This window comes from Leptodactylus fuscus, chromosome 9 (genome assembly GCF_031893055.1).
Source record: "Leptodactylus fuscus isolate aLepFus1 chromosome 9, aLepFus1.hap2, whole genome shotgun sequence".
NCBI lineage: Eukaryota > Metazoa > Chordata > Amphibia > Anura > Leptodactylidae > Leptodactylus > Leptodactylus fuscus.
The window spans coordinates 65,691,208-65,707,444 of NC_134273.1; the positions used below are offsets into that span (position 1 = coordinate 65,691,208).

General features: G+C 42.4%; 1 protein-coding gene across 1 annotated transcript in view; it reads right to left on the reverse strand.

Moving 5' to 3' along the window:
* Positions 1-2,028: 2,028 nt before the first annotated feature.
* LOC142217859 (dimethylaniline monooxygenase [N-oxide-forming] 2-like) overlaps positions 2,029-16,237 on the reverse strand; it is a 52,786-nt gene continuing 38,577 nt past the window's right edge. The window contains exons 6-9 of the mRNA XM_075286180.1: positions 4,657-4,853; positions 3,830-4,185; positions 3,461-3,533; positions 2,029-2,374 (exon numbers count right to left, since the gene is read on the reverse strand). Coding sequence (XP_075142281.1) covers positions 2,029-2,374; positions 3,461-3,533; positions 3,830-4,185; positions 4,657-4,853 — 972 coding nt within the window. The remainder of the gene's footprint in view (positions 2,375-3,460; positions 3,534-3,829; positions 4,186-4,656; positions 4,854-16,237) is intronic.

The window sequence follows — 16,237 nt, forward strand, 5'->3', positions numbered from 1 at the left end:
TGGCCGCCAAACTATGGCATGTTGTGCTTCACCCAATTGAAGTCATTTTATTATTAAATCATGCTATTAAAATAATCAGAATTTCCATGGAGAACACATTAGGATCAGGAGCACTGTATAGTAAAAGGAATATGGACATTACAGCAGACAACCACCATCAAAATAGCTTTTAACCACTTATATGCTATTGTAAATGAGTCATCACAACTAGGATCTTTATCCGAAACAAGTCTACAAGGCGGAAACTTATTTTAATTGTGGATTTAAACAAAACTATATAGAAGGATTTTATACAATTCAATTGTGTTACCAGGCATCAATGGGATTGAATGGTATAAGAGCTGAAGTTTTGCTCCTTTATATGCTCTTGTAGGCCCAGTTTGTGCCATAGCAAATATATTTTTTTGTGTCAAAGTGCATTCATGCTGTGGAGAAGATAATAATTCATGTATTTGCAGATGAGCGCTGCGCCGGTGCACCGACTTTGGTGGTGTTGGACTCCCTTTAGGCCTCTAAGTTAGCATAAATAAATAAAATACATCTATCTAGGCTTCAACTGCATGTCACTGGTTACATAAATATTCTCTCTTTTGTATTACGTCTGTTTATTGGCCATTCAATAAAGTTTTCAAATACAAATTATATGTACTGGTAAAAATGTTGATTGTAACAGAATAAGAGAAGTGTAAGTCTCAGTGGTGTCCAAGATTGTGCCTCCATTTTCTGTGGAAGTTTTCTGTTTGTTGCTCACCTGCAGCAAAACCAATTATAACTATCTCCTGAGTCCTCAATCCTGCATTAGCATTTTGTTAGACGCTGGGTCGGAGCCTCCGTTGCGCTACGCGGGGGCTGCCAGCCCGCTCTGTCTTCTGCGCTGGGTCGGGCGCTTCCTGTCCCTGGAGGAGGAGGGCCAGAACCTCTGCAATAGTCTGTGGGCATTCCGGTCTCCTCCTGGGACCTGTGATTTGGATACCTCGTGACCTCCAGTGGATGACTCCGGCTTGCCTAAAGACTATGTCCTGAATACCCCTGGATTCTGCGTGACCTTCTGTGTACCGACTCGGCCTGTACGACTTTTCTGCGGTGATTCTGCCATCCCCAGGTGATCATCTGTACTGCACTCAACCCTGTCGACCAGATTCTCCTGTTTCTTCACCCACTTAGGCTAGTAGTTTTAGGTTTTCTGGTTCCACTGCAACTTGGGGTGTACTGAGTGTGCAACGCTCTCTGGGCAGCTACAGTTCTGGGTCCCAGAATTTATCAAGTCCAACTCCACCATCAGACCTCTGGGGCCTGGTTCCACTCCAGTTTAGAGGGTGTTGGATGCTCAGTGCTGTTCTGCCTCAGTGTGCGGGGGATTTTGGTTGCCCGGGACTAACTGTCCATTATTATTACTCTAGGTTCCTAACACGTTTCCTGTGGTGAATCGTAGGTGTAAAATTGCTGAGTACAGCCGTCACTGACTACTGCCCCCTAGCTTTCCACACTGCTTCATTGGGGGGTAATAATAATGTACTTCTTACAAGAACACCAACAAAGAAAAAGTTGCTCAGTTGAAGACATTACATTTTGTCAAGCCTATTAGAAAAGCGGCACTATGGTTAACAACTGTACCACACATATATATTCATATGATGTCATGTGTTTAGTGTACTTTTACATAACATATATTGAATATAACATAACATATAACATAAACATATTATAAAATTATATTTATTTAATTTTTATTTTATTGATTTATTCAATGTGTGCTATATTTAATATAAATGTAGTAGATTAATATAGATTATAATATGTATCTAGATGCATGTATTAGATACTGATGTACTTCTGATGAGAGACAAAACCATCACATATATAGTATATCAATATTGAGATATTTAAGTGAACCACTAATGCTATACATAAATAACCAAAAATAAGCAAGAAAGTGAAAGTTGTAAATGTAGATATTGCTATTTACATCAATGAAATAAAATGGAAAGTACTGTATATGAAGATATCATGCAGAAAAATGTGCTATCTTTAAATTCTTAAGGTGATAGCTACAAACACAATCCCAAGGCAAAATATCCAAGGTATAAAAGATAATAAAGAAGATTTAGAAGTTTGCTTCATCCCTCTTGTTCTCAGCGGCTTTTCAATGCGATCCCATTGAGTCAAAATTGCTTCTCTTGCTCCATCCCATTTACCTGGACCAGTCAGGCGGAATTGATAAGAATTGCAAGGTCCAAAAAACACCTTCCAAGCCAAAACTGGGTCTGTTAGGAACAACTTCCATATGTCTAGCTTCACTCCGATATCTGAGGCAATATCATCCAAGTATGTAATGTAATCAACTTGACGAAAATTATTTTCAGACGTTGCAAACCTTATTTTATATATATATAAAAAAGACAAGAAAAGTAAAATGAATTAATCATATGCTTTCAGAGCTATTATGTCAATAGAATTCTACAGCTTGTACAAGCTTATACAAAGCTTGTCAGGTTTACAAATATGGGGAATTTGGGGTTAACATAGAGGTCATTCAAAACATCCATCTAATACCTAGATAGAGAGCAGCTGCAAAAACCATTGCTGTTCAAAGACTTGGCATATCTTTGATTTTTCATAAGAACTCAGCATCTGGGTATCAACCTTTCTAAGAAACGGAGATTGCCCATACTAAACAATCTAGAATTTTTGATGATTTTATTGAGCCCTTTTCTAGGTGGTATAAAGCCGGGGATATAGTTATTTGAAGGGACCTTTTCCCCTTTAACATCTGTCACATCTGTACATAATGGCAGTATATGCTAGGGAAAATTTAGAGCCTGCTTTTTACTAAAAGGAAGGAAAACGGGCTAATGAAATATATTACAATAATGTTCACCAAACACTCCCCTACGCAACAGCAAAAAGCACTTACACTTTAAGAAGAATTTGTGGTAGGAAATGGAGAGCTACTGTCAGGATCTGAGTTATTTATAAAATGGCTGTGTTTTGGAGTGGTGTTCGTCTGGGAATTTGAGCCAGTGTCCTGTGGTTCTTTGGTTGATTCTCTTGGCCACTGAGCTGTTGGGATAGTGGTTGGGTCTTGGCCTCAGTGTCTACTTGAGCTTACTTTGTGTCTCGGTGGATGCGAGCTCAGGTGTGTGTTATTGTCATCAATCTATCAGGTTGTTCCGGGGTCTGTATTAGGCTGACTGCTGGCTTCAGTCTTTGCCGGGAACAGCTGACCAACACCTTCAGGCAGGGCCTAGTTAGCCGTTGTAGCGCTAGAGACAGCGCACCTACCCCGTTTCCCTAGTAGTGCAAGCACCATTCAGTACCACGGTTGTCGGGCATCTACACAACCGTGACAGCTACAGGCTGCAGTATGGTAGTGTAACACCATAAAGGTTCACTTACAGTATCTATATTCACAATGAACAGTTTTTACAAATACATATTAAAATGTTGCCTTTTAACTCACCATTTCTTTCTCAGCTGTTCGTCCTTTAGCATTTCTTTTTTTATCTCTTCAGGGTCTGGAAGTTTGTGTAATCCTGAAAATAAAATAATTTTTAGATTGTAGATTATAGATTGTAAGCCCTCTACCCCACTGTGCCAGTCGGTCACCGTTAGTTTTATATCTACCTGTATATTTTGTGTACTGTATGTAACCCCCAAATGTAAAGCACCATGGAATTAATGGTACTATATAAATAAACAAAATAATAATAATAATAATAATAATAATTAATTAATAAAAGAAGTAGTTAACTTGACATTGGCTCACACCATCTAGAACTTCCTTCCTTTTTTATGGTATTACCTTGTATATGGTTTAACAATTTCTTACCCTTAAAAAGTCTTGTGGCCCATCGAGACTGAAGTTCAGCGACCACCATAATAGGCCCAACTGGAAGGATAAATGCAATAAATGCTATCGTGGGCTTTTCAATTCCCAGGGGGATTATTTTTTTGTAAAAAGACCCTTTGTCGTCATCCTTTTTAACAACTGATTCATCCAGAAAAGGGAAACTGTAGTCATAGCCTGTGGCAAGTATAACAACATCGAGATTGTCTACAATCGAACCATCTTCAAAGTGGACTGATGTCTCAGTGAACTTTGTCACTTTCGGCTTGATTATTATTAATCCCGACAAAATACGGCTTGGAAGTTCCTCATTGACCAAAGGCTCCCTCCATACAATTCTATGATTGAAAAAAAATTATATTATTATGGATAAAAAATTTCAGATTCGGTATGAAAATAGCTGTCTAAACATTAACATGTATAGGTTACTAATGGCAGTTTTATCAACACTCTGGTCTTTAACCCCTTCCCAAATAGTGATTGGGAAGTAGGACAAGGTCACAGGGGTGCCCCAAATTATCACAGTGTAAAAATCAGTAGATTGTGGAAGGGGTGAAGAGCAACAATTACTCCTGTCCATGTGTGTGAAGTGCCATATGTGTGCAACCTGCTGCTGTGTTGCCTTTGGACATGTATTTGAATTTGTACTTAAAAGTCACAGTGACCAGCAAGATTGCCATATTGGGCCTACTCTTGACTGCACCATCTCCAAACTGCTGTGCCCCGGGTCATCGCATCTGTCTTACACATAAACACAATCTATATATTCAGTCACGTTATAGAACATTATATGATGGCATTTAATTTACCCCTCAGGTTCTATATTGTACAACTCATGGTTAAATTGGTTGTTCATGTATTTCTTTAGCATCCATCGAGACACAGCCGGTGGCATCATCTTGTTGATCCAGTTGTAGTAACGACGTATGAATCCTAAATCAAAAGGAAGTCCTCCGTTTCCAAGCCGTTGAAATACCCATACTCCTTGTCTAGAGCTGAGATAAACCTGTGAACAATAATTCATGGACTAAGTGAAATATAGATATGTCAGCTGATATATAATCTATGGATACAGTAATAGTGCAGTGTTAAACGCGTAATCCTAAATGTGCTCCTTATACCATAGATAATCCAAACTACTTGCAGGAGGTGTTATCTGCAGTTACCATAAGGGGGAATCAAATAACCTACATAACAAGGCATGGTAAGTGGTGAGTCTTCTTCGGGGAAGACATATAGTCCAGATAGGAAGTTGGAGTGGAGCTAGAACCTTGGCCTTGGTGTAGTTGATGGGGAGAACCAAGCCTACCATAGGAAGAGATGCAGCTCTGTGGTCACAGTACAGAATATAGGCAATACACCATCAGATCTGGTCACATACTACAGTCAGTAACAGAAAGACAACAGTGCAGTGCAGAATACATACAAGTCACAGCACCAGAACATGAATCCTAGAATAAGGCATCTTGTGTATGCACAAGATATATACAGAACTCATCTGCTCAATCCATCACCTGAATACATAGCCATTGAAGTATACTGTGAGGAGGTATATCACATCTAATATTGTGGTTGCTATGTGCCCAATTTTATAAAGAATATCACTGACTAATCTGATCAGCTTCTATGAGGAGGTCTGTTCAAGACTGGACATGGGTAATGCAGTGGACGTGGTGTACCTGGACATGGGTAATGCAGTGGACGTGGTGTACCTGGACATGGGTAATGCAGTGGACCTGGTGTATCTGGACATGGGTAATGCAGTGGACCTGGTGTATCTGGACATGGGTAATGCAGTGGACCTGGTGTATCTAGACATGGGTAATGCAGTAGACGTGGTGTATCTGGACATGGGTGATGCAGTAGACGTGGTGTATCTGGACATGGGTGATGCAGTAGACGTGGTGTATCTGGACATGGATAATGCAGTAGACGTGGTATATCTGGACATGGGTGATGCAGTAGACGTGGTGTATCTGGACATGGATAATGCAGTAGACGTGGTATATCTGGACATGGGTGATGCAGTAGACGTGGTGTATCTGGACTTTTCAAAGGCTTTTGATACTGTACCACATAAAAGGTTGGTATGCAAAATGAGAATGTTGGGACTGGGGAAAACTGTGGTCACCAGTGAGAAGGACATATATGACAACTACATATCATTTCCTGCTTAGTTTTTGGAGCATCCACCTTTAATAGTATGATGTCTTGCACCCTATATTCTCTGTGCGCCACCAGACTTGAAGAAAATCAGGCTTAAAGCAATTAACATGTCCTGTCTATTTCCAGTGCTAAACTCTACCTTTATAGTAGACCAGGAGGACCTCCACCTTGTTATATTGCAGTGAAATATACCTGTGAGGCATTTGTGCATAGCTCAGTCGCAATATCAACTCCAGTATTTCCAATTCCAATTATTAATATTTGTTTTCCATCAAACCCAATGGGCCTTTTGTATTCTCGACAATGTAGTATTTTACCTTTAAATGTTTCGATACCTTAAAAGACACAAAATACATAACAATTGAAAAAACCCATTGGCTGCCAAAACATGTGACCTCCCATTTATAAGAACGGCTGCCGCCATATTCGCCATTTTTGCGGTCAGAGATAGGGAGAGAAACATATCTGCTGAGAGCTAGATAGACATTAGCTTCAGATAGGCAGGAAAAACCGATGAACAACAACAGTTCTTCTCAGAGCTATACACTGCAGGGAGAGGAGTGGAGCTTTCCACGGACGGTGGAAAACAGGGATACAGAACAGTTACTTGTTGCTATATACGTACACACCAGCTTTTATTAGGGGTGTCCCCCAACAAAATAGCAGGAATCCACAGCAGTTACTTCTTGCTATATATGTGAAAAACAGCTTTTATTACACAGTCACCAGATTACTAATAGCAGAGACACTGCACATTCAAAACATGCAGTACATATACACATAATGTTACATATAGGCAAAGACTAATACGTATTTCTCAGGGTATACAAGGTATATCAGCAAATAATGTAACATTAAATTCAACATTCAACTCTAGAGAAAATGTTCAATTAAAGAAGACCTTTCAGGTCCTCGGGCACCTGCGGTATTATATACCGTTACTGCACTATTCAGCTTTCCCGTTCTGTTCCCCAGGTGAAGAACTATCAGTGCTGGTACCAGTACTGTAGCTCTTCAGTGCCAGAAGGGCGTTTCTGACAGTCTGTGAGGAACGCCTCTCCTGATATTATAGAGCTATACTCTCAGAGGGGACGTTCCTTACCACCCAGCCATGACACTGAGCTTTGAGCACTACTCTCCACGCCCCTCCTGACAGTACTCGTCCATAGACTAGTATTATGGGAGAGGAGCTGGCATAAAATTATCACAGTCAATAAGCAAATAAAATGAACTGTAATCTGCCAGTAATTTCGTAAAAATTTAAACATTGCACCAGATATCACAAATTCCCCCCCCAAAAAAAACAAAACAAAAACAAAACAAAACAAAACATGCTCTATACCAGTGGTTCTCAACCTGTTGCACATGTACCTTAGGCGCTATACCCCACAGTCCCTGGGGTAATACATTGCCGCTCAGAACACTGTCCCTTCACCCAGTAAAGATGAACGTCTGCCATCCTTACTCTACAAGTGCAGAGACCTTCCATCAGTACTATTGGAGGTGCTCATTATCATTTCAGGCACCCCAAGAAGTGAGCAGTGAACGGATTCATTACTCACCGCTCTCTCTACTCCTCACTCCCTTTCTGCTCTGGCTACTGAGTGCTAATGTTACAGAAAGTCGCAGAGCAAAGAGGAAGCAGAGATGTGAGTAATGAATGCAGCTCACCAGTACCTTCTTGCACATCACTGTGTGTGGGAGCACTGAGAATGCCATTATAATGGTTGTGTAGTACTGAAGAAGCCATTATACTGTGTGTGGGGGTACTAAGGAAACCAATATACTGTGTGAGGAGGCACTGAGGTAGCCATTATACTGAGTGTGGGAGCACTGAGGAGACCAGTATATTATGTGTGGGGCATTGAGGTGGTCATTATACTGTGTATGGGGCAACTGTACTTTGTGTGGATACTAAGAGGGCATTATGTTGTGGGGGAACTTTGTAAAGGCAATTGGAATGCATGATACTGTGTAAGGCACTACTGGGGTAATAGTTATAATTGCCTACACTACCAGAACGTTCAGGAGGATCCCATAAAAGGGATGACCTCACAGAGTCCGAGAAGAATTGGTAACTCTCTCAGGCCTGGCAGAATGCTCCTGGTTATTTTATATCCAAAATGAGCACAATACGTGCCAATCATGTTTTGAGAAAAGGGACATGACTAGCAGATTGTATGTATGCAGCACAACAAGAGGTGTGACATGCAGACAAAAGCGGTTTGGCTTCAACAAAAGAGGGTGAGGTCACCTCGAAAAGTTTTACTCCCTTCTTTACATTGAAGCAGTATCCATCACATGATGAACATCATCTGTTGGGTCCTATGTTCCCCAACAAAAACCATTGCCTTTTAATGGGCTCTCCCTGGGTTAGTCTGTCCATCTAATCTGACATAAATTACATAGGCTCCAAAAGAAACCTTATTTTGTTACCATTTATAACTGATCACTACTGTAGGTTATATGGTTGGGACATTTTTCAACAAGAGGTATTTTGTTTGAAAGGATCCAGGAAACATTGTCCTATTCAACAGAAATGTTCCACATACTACAGCAAATGTTGCACAAACTAAGGTAGAAAATAAGGCGACTTTAAAGAAATTATTATATAACTACCTGGAAAGCTGCTCAAGGACGCCGCGGGTTGTGCATGCTGACCAATGCAGACCATTACTGCATCAAAGATGTCCGTCCTTCTCTCTCCATTGCTTTCTGTAGTTACTAGCCACTGTCCAGTGACTGGGAAGTCAGAATGCTTCTCTACTTGGCAAACGGTTGTCTAGGTCAAAGATGGATACAAGTGAGCTAATATCAATAGTGAGTATTATGTACCCCATCCTTAATATGTAACACTATATTATACATTGAGCCCAGAAGTTTCTAATTGTGACTCTGCTCTACACATTGGTTGTCTATATACCTGGCCTAGTATCACATTATAAACATTGTTGCTAAAGGCTCATGGGCTGGGGTGCTATAGTAAAACTAATCTTACCACAATTTTTATATTTCAATCTTACATACAGAGACAGCACAGCGTTCACCCCCCCCCCAAACACACATAACACCCCCCCCCCCAGGATACATAGCATCCCCACTCCCACCGTGCACATACATAGACAATATCCCACCACACATTTATACAGCATTGTCATCTCACACATTGACAGATAGCACACTCATAGACAACTTCCTACTATCTATTATATTACGCATGAAAGAATGAACTAATTTATTAATAATAATAATAATAATACATTTTATTTATATAGCGCCAACATATTCCGCAGCACTGTACAATTTATAGGGTTCAGATACAGACAGATACATAACAAAGAACGTCATTTCACACAATGGGACATACATAACAAAGAACGTCATTTCACACAATGGGACTGAGGGCCCTGCTCAAAAGAGCTTACAATCTATGAGGTAGAGGGGGTGACACGAGAGGTAGCAGGGGCGGCATTGCTTATACAGTGTTCAGACAATTTTGTGCATTAGGAATTGTGATAGGCTTGTCTGAAAAGATGCGTCTTTAGTTTGCGTTTGAAACTGTAGAAGTTGGGAGTTAATCTTATTGTCCGGGGTAGAGCATTCCAGAGAAGTGGTGAAGCTCAGGAGAAGTCTTGTATACGAGCGTGGGAGGTTCTGATGATAAAGGATGTAAGTGTTAGATCATTGAGTGAGCGGAGAACACGGGTTGGGCGGTAGACAGAGATGAGGGAAGAAAAGTAGGGAGGTGCGGCATTATGGAGAGCCTTGTGGATGAGAGTAATAACTTTATATTTTATTCTATAATGAATAGGCAGCCAATGTAGTGACTGGCACAGACTAGAGGCATCGCTGTAGCGTCTAGCCTAATAGATGAGCCTGGCCGCTGCATTCAGAATAGATTGTAGAGGGGAGAGTTTAGTGAGGGGAAGACCGATTAGTAAGGAGTTACAGTAGTCAAGGCGAGAATGAATCAGAGAGACAATAAGTGTCTTTAGTGTATCTCTGGTAAGGAAAGGCCGTATTCTGGAGATGTTTTTGAGGTGGAGGTGACATGAACGTGCGAGTGATTCAATATGAGGGGTGAAGGAAAGGTCTGCGTCAAATATGACCCCGAGGCAGCGGGCATGCTGCCTAGAAGTTATAGTAAGGTCTGAGACTGCAATGGATATATCAGGGACAGATCTGTTAGATGGTGGAAACAGTAGTAGTTCAGTCTTAGAGAGATTTAGTTTCAGATAGAGCAAGGACATGATATTAGAGACAGCAGAGAGACAGTCACTGGTGTTCTGTATGAGTGCAAGGGTGATGTCACGGGAAGATGTGTATAATTGGGTGTCATCAGCATAAAGATGGTACCTGAAGCCAAATCTGGCGATGGTTTGTCCAATGGGGGCTGTGTAGAGAGAAAAGAGCAGGGGGCCGAGGACCGAGCCCTGAGGAACCCCAACAGCAAGGGAAAGAGGGGAGGAAACAGAGCCCGCGAATGATACACTGAAAGTGCGGTCTGAGAGATAAGAGGAGAACCAGGAGAGCGCAGTGTCATTGAGGCCGACTGAGCGGAGCATAGTGAGGAGAAGTTGATGGTCAACAGTGTCAAAAGCTGCAGAGAGGTCCAGAAGAATAAGAAGAGAGAAGTCACCATTGGATTTAGCCTTAGTAGATCATTAGAGACTTTTGTGAGAGCTGTTTCAGTAGAGTGCAGAGCGCAGAAACCAGATTGTAAGGGGTCAAGCAGAGAGTTAGCAGAGAGATAACGGATTAACCGAGAATAAACCAGGCATTCCAAAAGTTTAGAGATGAAGGGGAGGTTAGAGACGGGTCGATAGTTAGCAGCACAGGATGGGTCCAGGGAGGGTTTTTTCAGTAGCGGGGTTATAACAGCATGCTTGAAGGAGGATGGGAAGATTCCAGAAGAGAGAGAGAGGTTAAATATTTTAGTAAGGTAAGTAGTGACAGCAGGGGACAGAGATTGGAGAAGGTGTGAGGGGAAGGGGTCACTACTGCAGGTTGTGGGGCGAGATGAAGAAAGTAGCTGGGAGACTTCCTCTTCTGTAACAGGTTCAAAAGATGAGAATGGACAGTCTGAAGTGCGGCTGGTGAGGGGATCAGTACTATCGTAGGTGGTGGGATCAATGCCACCTGGGGCTTGGGCAGTAATTTCCAGACGGATCTTATCAATTTTATCATGGAAATACATGGCCAGGTCATCAGCACTAAGGTCTGTGAATGGCGTCTGTACCTTGGGTGTGAGTAAGGAGTGAAAGGTTTCAAAAAGCCTTTTAGGGTTGCTGGAGAGAGAAGAGATGAGGGCGGTGAAATAGTCTTGTTTGGCGAGGTAAAGGGCAGAGCTATATGTTTTAAGCATAAACTTGAAGTGGAGGAAATCTGCAGGTGAGCGTGATTTTCTCCAGAGACGTTCGGCACACCTAGAGCATCGCTGGAGAAATCGTGTCTGTGGCGTGTGCCAGGGTTGCTGCCTCCTATGTGGGACTTTACGAGTGGAGGGGAGAGCAACCATTACTTTAATTACATTCTTCATTACTTTTTCTGTCATTTCTCATTATATATATACACTCACCGGCCACTTTATTAGGTACACCTGTACAACTGCTCGTTAACACTTAATTTCTAATCAGCCAATCACATGGCGGCAACTCAGTGCATTTAGGCATATAGACATGGTCAAGACAATCTCCTGCAGTTCAAACCGAGCATCAGTATGGGGAAGAAAGGTGATTTGAGTGCCTTTGAACGTGGCATGGTTGTTGGTGCCAGAAGGGCTGGTCTGAGTATTTCAGAAACTGCTGATCTACTGGGATTTTCATGCACAACCATCTCTAGGGTTTACAGAGAATGGTCCGAAAAAGAAAAAACATCCAGTGAGCGGCAGTTCTGTGGGCGGAAATGCGTTGTTGATGCCAGAGGTCAGAGGAGACTGGCCAGACTGGTTCGAGCTGATAGAAAGGCAACAGTGACTCAAATAGCCACCCGTTACAACCAAGGTAGCCAGAAGAGCATCTCTGAACGCACAGTACGTCGAGCTTTGAGGCAGATGGGCTACAGCAGCAGAAGACCACACCGGGTGCCACTCCTTTCAGCTAAGAACAGGAAACTGAGGCTACAATTTGCACAAGCTCATCGAAATTGGACAATTGAAGATTGGAAAAACGTTGCCTGGTCTGATGAGTCTCGATTTCTGCTGCGACATTCGGATGGTAGGGTCAGAATTTGGCGTCAACAACATGAAAGCATGGATCCATCCTGCCTTGTATCAACGGTTCAGGCTGGTGGTGGTGGTGTCATGGTGTGGGGAATATTTTCTTGGCACTCTTTGGGCCCCTTGGTACCAATTGAGCATCGTTGCAACGCCAAAGCCTACCTGAGTATTGTTGTTGACCATGTCCATCCCTTTATGACCACAATGTACCCAACATCTGATGGCTACTTTCAGCAGGATAATGCGCCATGTCATAAAGCTGGAATCATCTCAGACTGGTTTCTTGAACATGACAATGAGTTCACTGTACTCCAATGGCCTCCACAGTTACCAGATCTCAATCCAATAGAGCATCTTTGGGATGTGGTGGAACGGGAGATTCGCATCATGGATGTGCAGCCGACAAATCTGCGGCAACTGTGTGATGCCATCATGTCAATATGGAGCAAAATCTCTGAGGAATGCTTCCAGCACCTTGTTGAATCTATGCCACGAAGAATTGAGGCAGTTCTGAAGGCAAAAGGGGGTCCAACCCGTTACTAGCATGGTGTACCTAATAAAGTGGCCGGTGAGTGTATGTATATATATATATATATATATATATATATATATATATATATATATATATATATATATATATATATATATTGCAGTCCTTCTAATCCGATTAAGAAAATAAATAAAACCACAGATGTCCATAAATTATGTGGAATAATGAGAAATGGCACAGAGAAAAAGTAATGAATAATGAAGACATAGAGGTGCAAAAAGCCATGGAAAGCCATGACACCAGCTGACATCTATCAGGAATTATACAGCAATCCTACCATTAGTGACAAATAATTTCAGCTGGTTCCACTGATAGCCTATAAAAAGGTGTATTATTACTAAGGTGCTGCGCAAGAAACATCTCATGATGGGTAAAATCAGAGTGCTATCTAAAGAACTTTGCAACCCAACTGTCCTATGGCAATTGTGGCCTTCTATGGCACAGGTTCTGATCTCTGCTTATCTCCCATTCTAGGATCTGCAGCATAGCTAGACATCCTGGTGCAGTAACTTAGCCCTTATCATGCCATACAGTTATATCATGTGCATATAGGGAATAATCTGACTAAAAAATGATAACCCCAATATCACACATTTCAACCATCTTACATTACCTCAATTTACAGATATTATTTAGGTTAGTTTTAATATGTACATTTTTCTTACCTTTAGTTTGATGTATTTCACCAGTTTAAAATGTTCTCCATAGAGTCTGATGTATTCAAGGAATTTGTGATGTGGCAAGAAATTGGGAAAATCATCTGGCATTGGAAAATCACTAAGACACATTATTTCTTTGGATGCATTAGTAACCAAAGATTTGTAGATGCTGGCTCTTCCATCCTCTACTTCTTCCTGAAATTGTTAATTTTTATTATATAAGCATATATTTACCGTATTTTTCGGACTATAAGACGCACTTTTTTTCCCCCAAATTTGGGGGGAAAAGAAGGGTGCGTCTTATAGGCCGAATGTGGCGCCTGGCATCCGCTGTAATAGAGAGGCGGAAGCTGGCAAGTGATAGACGCCATTACAGGTGCCGGGGCCTGAGACATCGCTGCCCTGCCCTGCATGAAGCCAGCAGCGGGAGGAGTGATGCTATTCCGCTCCTCCGTCCCCCCGCCGCTGGCTTCATGCAGGGCAGGGCAGCGATGTCTCAGGCCCCGGCGTCTATCCCTCCCCGGCATCCGCCTCTCTAGTACAGCGGATGCCGGGTCAGTATCAGCGGCCCCTTCTCCCCCGGGGCCGGTCCCCACCGGCCCCGTACCTGTAAAGTTGCAGGCCGGCTCCTGCGCGGCGATATCGCAGGAGCCGACCTGTTCGGGTGACAGCCGGGAGCCTAATGAGGCTCCCAGGCCTGTCACTGCTATATTAGTATTGCGGCTGGTCTCTATGACCAGCCGTAATACTAATAGACAGAATGTCCCATAGACGGCAATACAGTTGTATTGCCGTCTATGGGACTTGCGATCAAGTGACCGCAGGCTCAAGCCCCGGGGGGGGGGGGGGGGGAAATAAAATAGTAAAAAAAAAATAAAAAAGCTTTAAAAATATATAATAAAAATATGAAATAAATAAAAGTTCTAAATCACCTCCTGTCCCTAGAATATATATATATAAAAGTAGAAAATCATATATCATAAACCACCGGGTTTTTTTTCAATAAAAGGTGATCTAAGCAATAGATATTCCCCAAAATGGTATAACTAAAAAGTACTTCTGGCCCTGCAAAAAACCCCACTCTATGTGTCCCCGTACAGCTGCAGGGTCACCTGTCAATGTGGCCTTGCAGCTGTTGCAAAACTACAACTCCCATATATTAAATATTTTACCATTTTTTGCGGTACTATTCCGTTATCGGGCCAGCAGAGCTGTTCAGCACTAGTATCGGGACAGCAGCAAGCAAGGCCGCATACCCGCATCGCAGTACAGTTCCGGACAGCATCGCGCATCGCAGATGAGTTTGGGACAGCATCGGGTTCAGCAGCATTCACACACACACACAGCTAATTGTAAGTGGATATACTTTATTTCGTAATTGCCGGCAGAGATGCTCAGCACTAGTTATCGGGACAGCAGCAGCATCGTAGTGAGAGAAATGGACGTGCCGGGCTGGTCCGATGCTGACAGAAAAATTGGGCGCCAAATTAGTGTGTTCGTAGTTGCAGTCACAGTACTCACCATTGTTTCAGTCACAGTTCTCAGCAGTTTTGTCAGATGGATTACACGCTGTGGGATTTACCTGCAGATGAAAAATCAGCAATTGAACTGTTCCAAGCCAATGGTCTGATCCATAAGAGCCGGTTTTGTGTTCGTAACCACCAGATGAAAATGTGTTTTTTGGCCAAAGCATCTCCAAAATGGCGGTGCAGCAAACGTCCATGTGACGAAAAAAAGGGTGTGAGATCGCAAACTTGGTTTGCCAACTCACGCATTCCTTTTCTTACGGCTGCCCGTTTCATATATTGTTGGTGCCAAGAGCTGACATCCGTAGAGTTTTGTGAACAGCAATTGAAGATGAATCACAACACCTTCGTAGATTGGAATAATTACCTCCGCGAAGTGTGTACAAGTGCCTTAATATCCCGACCTTCTACAAAAATAGGAGGCCTAAACAAAGTGGTTGAGGTGGATGAAAGCCTTTTTACAAAAAGGAAAAACAACAGCGGCCGGGTTCTGCCACCACAATGGATCTTTGGAGGATTGTGCCGTGAGACTAAGGAGTGTTTTGTTGTTGCAGTCCCAGAAAGATCAGCTACAACATTGATAGCTTCTATTAAAGCCAACGTGGCAGATGGGAGTATAATATACTCTGATTGCTGGAAGGGGTATAATACCACAGACTTAAAAGCTGCTGGCTACGACCATTTAACAGTGAACCACAAGTACAATTTTGTTGACCCAAACACTCAGTGCCACACGCAAAATGTGGAACGTTTGTGGGGAAGTGCTAAATGGCGCAATAAAAGACAGCGCGGAACAGCCCGCCAGCATCTGGAGTCATACTTAGCCGAATTTATGTGGCGACAAAATCATTCCAAAGAAACAATGTTCACAGATTTGTTAAAAGAGATCGCTAATTTCATGCCTCCTGTTTAAGACAAGTTATATAACACAGCCCGACACGTCCATTTCTCTCACTACGATGCTGCTGCTGCTGCTGTCCCGATAACTAGTGCTGAGCATCTCTGCCGGCAATTACGAAATAAAGTATATCCACTTACAATTAGCTGTGTGTGTGTGTGAATGCTGCTGAACCCGATGCTGTCCCAAACTCATCTGCGATGCGCGATGCTGTCCGGAACTGTACTGCGATGCGGGTATGCGGCCTTGCTTGCTGCTGTCCCGATACTAGTGCTGAACAGCTCTGCTGGCCCGATAACGGAATAGTACCTTTTTTGCTTCAAAATTTTTTTTCCCTATTTTCCTCCTCTAAAACCTAGGTGCGTCTTATAGTC